Here is a 6,083-nt window from a genome sequence, read left to right on the forward strand (position 1 = left end):
TTAGAAATTAGACCAAACATAGAAGATTATCATGTACCTCTATGTCTTTTGAATATAAAAAAGAAGTGATTGTTGTTGCTAGAATAACAAAACCTCCACCTAGTGATGCCACCAATGGAACCACAACTTTATTACTATTGCTGCATGAACCTGAATAACAAAGACCTTGATTTCCTCCAAAACTTGCATTTACAATAATAATAAAAGCATTGCCTAGTAATCAACAAAAGTTGCACTACAATAAGACTAGACATTTTTGTTTCACAAACTGGTAATTAAAAGTCACAACCAAGTGACAACAAAAAAAAACCTGATAATTAAAGTAAAAGAGGTGCAATACGATTTTTACAACAACTTAATAACTAATTTGTTGAAAGATCTAAAAGAGTGAGATGCTGAAGGTTTGAAACTTGAAAGTGATGATAGGATATAACCGCTTAAATAACTTGACGACAAAATCAAAGTTAGATACGTGTAAGGTGTAACACCTTGTTTTGGATGTTACACTACTAGAACCTACGGTACAATTTTTCTCTTACTACTTTAAAGATTGAATTGAAATAGCATTGCTTGTCTTTACTATTTCCTTGAATGTCAAACATACTAATAATAAAACTTTTTTTTAAATGAAACTTGCACACTAAGTGTTTAATAAACATGTTAGTAACAGAAAATATTACTATTTGGAACTGAAATTTGAGGTATAAACTATAAAACATACCTGGTTTTGAGCATGCCATTATTTGAATTCTCTCTGAGTTGCATTGGAACTGCTCCTGTTAGATGATTCCCTTCCAGGTTCCTTCATTGGAGGAAAAATGTTGTGTTGTCACTTATTTTTTATTTTATAAATTCATTCAGAAATAAGTTTTCAATATGAAAATATCTGACTTACAGAACTTTCAAGGAATGAAATTGAGATAAGAAATAAGGCACTGATCCTGTCAAAATGTTGTTTGATAAATCCCTGAAATTGGAACAAATTATTTTTACTCAACTCTTGAAATTTATACCTCAGCATTTATAATTGTACATCTGATGGATTCAGTGACTTACAAATATCCTATTGACTTCAAATTGAATATGGCTGATGCTATATTTCCAGTTAAACCACTGGAAGATAAGTTCATACATCCATCATGATTATAAATAAGTTTCATCAATTTCATCCAAGAGAAAACTATGTAGTTTCATCTACTATAAAATTAACCAAAACTTATAAGTATATGATCCTTGGAGAAGAAGAACCAGCATAGCTGCAATTAACACCATCCCACATGTAACTTAGTGGAATGCATGGATCTCCTTGCCAATTTCTTTTTATCCCATAATTGACTTCACATTCATGATAGCAGAAGCTATTCTCATAAATATGAGAACTAATAAGTCAATAAGAAATGAGGTCAGTAAAAAGCTTTTCCTACAAAGTAAAAAGCTTCTTCCACCATGGTCTTAACCAAGGTGTCAGTAAAAAGTTTTTCCTACAAAAATTTAAATTCAAAATAAGCATGATTACAAGAAAGGCTTCAAGCTGATATCCATTTACATAGAATCAGCTTCATAATCCATAATGCATTACAATTTCTAAGAGTTGCATCAAAATCGAAGTTCATATTCTTTCTGCAACAGCACCGCAAATAGAAGTCTTTTACGAAAAACAAAATGCCGACATTGCTTTTACATACATCACCCTTGATATGAAAACTATTAATCACAATCCGAGCAGTTTCGATCAATGGCTTTGCAAGCATCAAAATACTTAATTCATTTATGTCCCAATCCAAACTCGGTTTTAGGACTCGCTGTGAAATACCAAGAAAATGCTCATTTCATTTGTGTCTGAATCAAAACTTAATCATGTGAAATATTCTTAATAAAATATCTAAAACTACTATTTTTCAGGTTATAATATTGAAATGTGAAGGAAATAAAACCTAATCACCGATAATTGACCATCGCATCCCCTGAAGACACATACTAGGAGGGTATGAACCCAATGGAATAAAGAATCTAATCAGCTTTCACATAAAATAAATCAAGAATTATTATCCAAACCATCAACAATACAACACTCAAGAACTAGAATAACATGTTCAAAGTTCACTAACTAAAGCTAATTCTAATTTGAAATCCTAATTCAAACTAAGTTAAACCTAAAAATTCAAGTCTAATTAAATTCATACAAAATCTAAAAAACAAAATTAAAATTAACCTAGAGACTTCATCAGCTACAAGATTAGAAAAAAATGGAACCTGGTGCAAATTGACAAATATGAGTTACAGGGAGAAGGGGAGGATGCTGTTTAAACTTAGAAAAGATGGTCATACCAATCCAAAGTTCTTTACCTCTTAATTTGACCCAAAATGCCAATGTTGCAGCAAGTGAAATCCCACATAGGTAGAATGCTCCTAGATTTATGAAAGGCCCAAGGTGCTGCCATCCACAGCCTCTAGATATGCAAATAGAAGATTTATGGTAGATAGTATTTAATCTAACCTGGTAGCAGCCCCAATTCCAAAAGGAATAGAATAGTGTTAAGATCGTATCGAGACTGCACAAGAAAAATCTGACTTAGATTTCTAACAAGAAAAGTTATCCTATGTTATAAAACTTACCAAACTGAAAGAACTGATGTTTCAAGTTCTGGATCTGCTAAAATGATAGAATCAAAATTCAGTAAATAATCTCAACCAGAGGAAACAGAACATAGTTCATAAGGTATTAGTTATACTACATGAATCTCAAATCTAGCATTTAATTATATATAAAATGCATTCAATTACAACATGAAGCAAACAATAAGTTTTGTTACCAATTTAGACTTATGGACCTGACTCAACTCTAAAAGAAATTTCATAGGAGAATGCTATTTGGCCATATTCCTAGACGATATCGATATGGAACTTGTCAATTACAAAAGCAATCATCGAAAAAGGAAACATAAAACCATATAAATTCACTCAATTGTTTAGAGCTTCACACATTTATCTGATGTTATCAATCCAAATATCATCATCACCTAAACAACTGAATGAGCAATTTCAGGTTCCAACATCAATTAAGATGAAAAAAATTCTCATAAGCTGCACAAAAAAAAAAAAAGATACTCACCCTGTACTAACTCTGGACTCAACTAACTTGGAGAGCTGTGTCAATGCCTCCCTTGAAAGCTTAACTTTCTGAATGTCACTGTCCTGCCTGCACCCTTCATCTCCAACAACAAATCCATGTCCTGATTTTATATCTGTACACCAAAACTAAAATAAAAATAAAAACAATAATCAATCAGATAAATAATAGATTAAATCTTGTTTGCCTACAAAAAACACAGCTTAATTCCATGTAAAACACCCAAAGCAAAGAAAACATAACCAAAAAAAGCATCAGAGAGGAATATAGCTTGAAGCTGGAAATTGAAAGCAACCACTATGTTCAAGGAATGCGTATGAACCAAGACATCAATCAGAATATTTCAATGTGAAACCTGTTCTTTTCACTAATTTTTCGTTAAGATACTAAACTAATTGAAAACCTAAAACTAGAACCCAAAACCCCCCAAAAATTCACAGAACCAATTGAAAATTGATACATACCTTCTCTATCTCAATTAGCCACTATCAAAACTATACACACCTTCGAACTGAAAAGTGAGAGTGAGTTACAGAATGAGCGAGAAAGAGAGGTTACAGAACAGAGAATGCTTACCTGGTGACAGAGGATACAACCATGGTGATGAGCGGCGATGGTGAAGAAGAGATGAGCGGTGACGCAACGGCTTGGAGACTGTGCAGCAGCTCAGCGGCGAGCTCCAGTCGACAGCAGCGCGGCGACAGAGCACAACGGCGGCGAGACATCCCTTCGAGATCCTCAGCGGTGGTACAGTAGCCTGGCGGTGGCAGAACGGCGACGACAACAAGCCCTAGCAGCGGCGGTGGAGCTTCAGCGGCGACAGAGCACCCCTTTCTTCTCTCCTCCATTGCGTTTTCTCTCTTCCTCAAGCTCTCTCTCTCTCTCTCTCACTGGCATTCGACGATGACGACGGCAGAGCCCTAGCCAGTTAGCCGCCGTCGTTCTTTCCTTCCTTCCCTCTCCTCTCTTCTTCTTCCCGTTCTCCCCCTTAGCTTTCTGATTTCTTCCCTCTTTTTTGTGTCTGTTGAGTGAGGATGAGGGTGTGTGTTGCGTGAGTGAGGAGGGACTGAGGGTGATCGAGGGTAAACAAAATTTCTGTAAGTGTTTATTTGATATTTTAATATTAGGAGACACTTCTGAAGCGCACCCAAAACTTAACAAATGGGTTATTTTTTAAAAGCGCTCCTTTTGGTCTAAAAAGTGTACCCATAGCTTTTTAGATTTGGCTACGCTTTATAAGTGATATTTAAAATGTCTAAGGAGATGCTTTTGAAGTGATGCCTCAATAGTGTTTCCTTTTCTCTTATAAAAGGGCACCATGCGAAAAAGCGTAGCCTATTCTAGGAATAGGCTACGCTTTTCAAATGTAGCTTAAAAAAAGTGTGGCTAAATGGGTGTTTTTCTTGTAGTGTTATTCCTTCGAGATAGATGGCAGAGCAGTGAGTTTCAGTTTAAATGAAGCTATGAAGCACCCTCCGGAAGATCATTCTATCTTCCAGTGCGACATCATTGATGAAACTGTAGCTGAAGTTCACCAAGAAGAAGTAGAAGAGAAGCACATGGAACAAGGTTCAAGTGTGGGGACACCCTCTGAACATAATGAAGACACCATGCCATTATCACTAGTTCCAGATAATCCAGAACCTAGCCATGAGCAGAAATTGGAATTAAAGCCACTTTTTCCCCACCTCAAGTATGCTTACCTTGAGGATAATCAGAAATTTCCAATTATCATTGCAAGGAAACTCACTTCCCAACAAGAGGAGCAGCTGCTTAGTGTGTATAGAAAACATAAGAAAGCAATTGGGTGGAGCTTGACGGATATAGTAGGTATCATCCGTCAAGTTTGTGAGTACAGAATATACTTAGAAGAGGAAGCAAAGCCTGTCTGTCAACCCCAAAGAAGATTGAATCCCACCATCTTAGAAGTTGTCAAGAAAGAAGTGACCAGGCTACTTAAAGTAGATATCATTTACCCCATTTCAGACAGTGAATGGGTCAGCCCAGTACAAGTGGTGCCCAAGAAGTCTGGAGTCACAACAGTCAAGAATGAGCATGGAGAGCTCCTGACAACTAGAGTGCAGAATTCATGGAGAGTTTGCATTGACTATAGGCGTCTCAACCAAGCTACTCGCACCGATCACTACCACTTGCCATTTATTGATCAGATGCTTGATTGCCTGTCAGGTAAATCTCATTACTGCTTTTTAGATGGTTATACAGGCTACTTTCAAATTCATATAGCTCCTGAAGATTAGGAGAAGACTACTTTTACATATCCCTTTGGAACGTATGCATATAAGAAGATGCCTTTTGGCTTATGTAATGCACCGGCTACTTTCCAAAGATGCATGATGAGTATCTTTTCAGATCTTATTGAGAACTATATAGAAGTATTCATGGATGATTTTAGCGTTTATGGTGATTCCTTTAACCTTTGCTTGGATAGTTTAACTAGAGTATTAGACAGGTGTGTTAGTTCAAACCTTGTCTTGAATTTTGAAAAATGTCACTTTATGGTAAAACAAGGAATTGTTCTAGGACATGTTGTTTCTAATACTGGTATTTCTGTAGATCCAGCAAAGGTAGATGTCATCTCTAGTTTACATTACCCCTCCTCTGTGAGGGAAGTCCGTTCGTTCCTTGGCCATGCAGGTTTCTGCAGGAGATTCATTAAGGACTTCAGTAAGGTAGCATTACCTTTATCCAGACTGCTACAGAAAGATATTGAGTTCTGATGACAAGTCATCTTAGCCTAGTTTCACTAGCCTTTTTCTTTAGTTTTCAATTGAATTATGCACTTTCTTGAGCCATAAGCAAGCCAATTGGGTAGATTTTCATGCTTCCTTTGATTTAATCAACCATGTATGAATTCATGCTATTTCATGAGGTTTTATGCTATAATTGTCACATATTATGAAAGAATGAATATCTCATGATTTTGAGCATAGCT

General features: G+C 36.0%; 1 protein-coding gene and 1 long non-coding RNA gene across 2 annotated transcripts in view; both read right to left on the reverse strand.

Annotated features, from left to right (window-relative positions):
- LOC107641836 lies at nucleotides 225–965 on the reverse strand. The gene is made up of 3 exons (XR_002347831.1): nucleotides 896–965; nucleotides 722–802; nucleotides 225–235 (listed from the first exon to the last, which is right to left on the reverse strand). It is a non-coding gene; the product is annotated as an uncharacterized LOC107641836 (long non-coding RNA).
- Nucleotides 2,017–6,083, reverse strand: part of LOC110271995 — a 31,058-nt gene continuing 26,991 nt past the window's right edge. Inside the window, exons 2-4 of the mRNA XM_021123738.1 lie at nucleotides 3,707–3,920; nucleotides 3,113–3,245; nucleotides 2,017–2,552 (exon numbers count right to left, since the gene is read on the reverse strand). Coding sequence (XP_020979397.1) covers nucleotides 2,237–2,552; nucleotides 3,113–3,245; nucleotides 3,707–3,920 — 663 coding nt within the window. The 3' untranslated portion in view covers nucleotides 2,017–2,236. The remainder of the gene's footprint in view (nucleotides 2,553–3,112; nucleotides 3,246–3,706; nucleotides 3,921–6,083) is intronic.

The sequence above is a fragment of the Arachis ipaensis genome, chromosome B05, assembly GCF_000816755.2.
Source record: "Arachis ipaensis cultivar K30076 chromosome B05, Araip1.1, whole genome shotgun sequence".
Taxonomy (NCBI): Eukaryota; Viridiplantae; Streptophyta; class Magnoliopsida; order Fabales; family Fabaceae; genus Arachis; species Arachis ipaensis.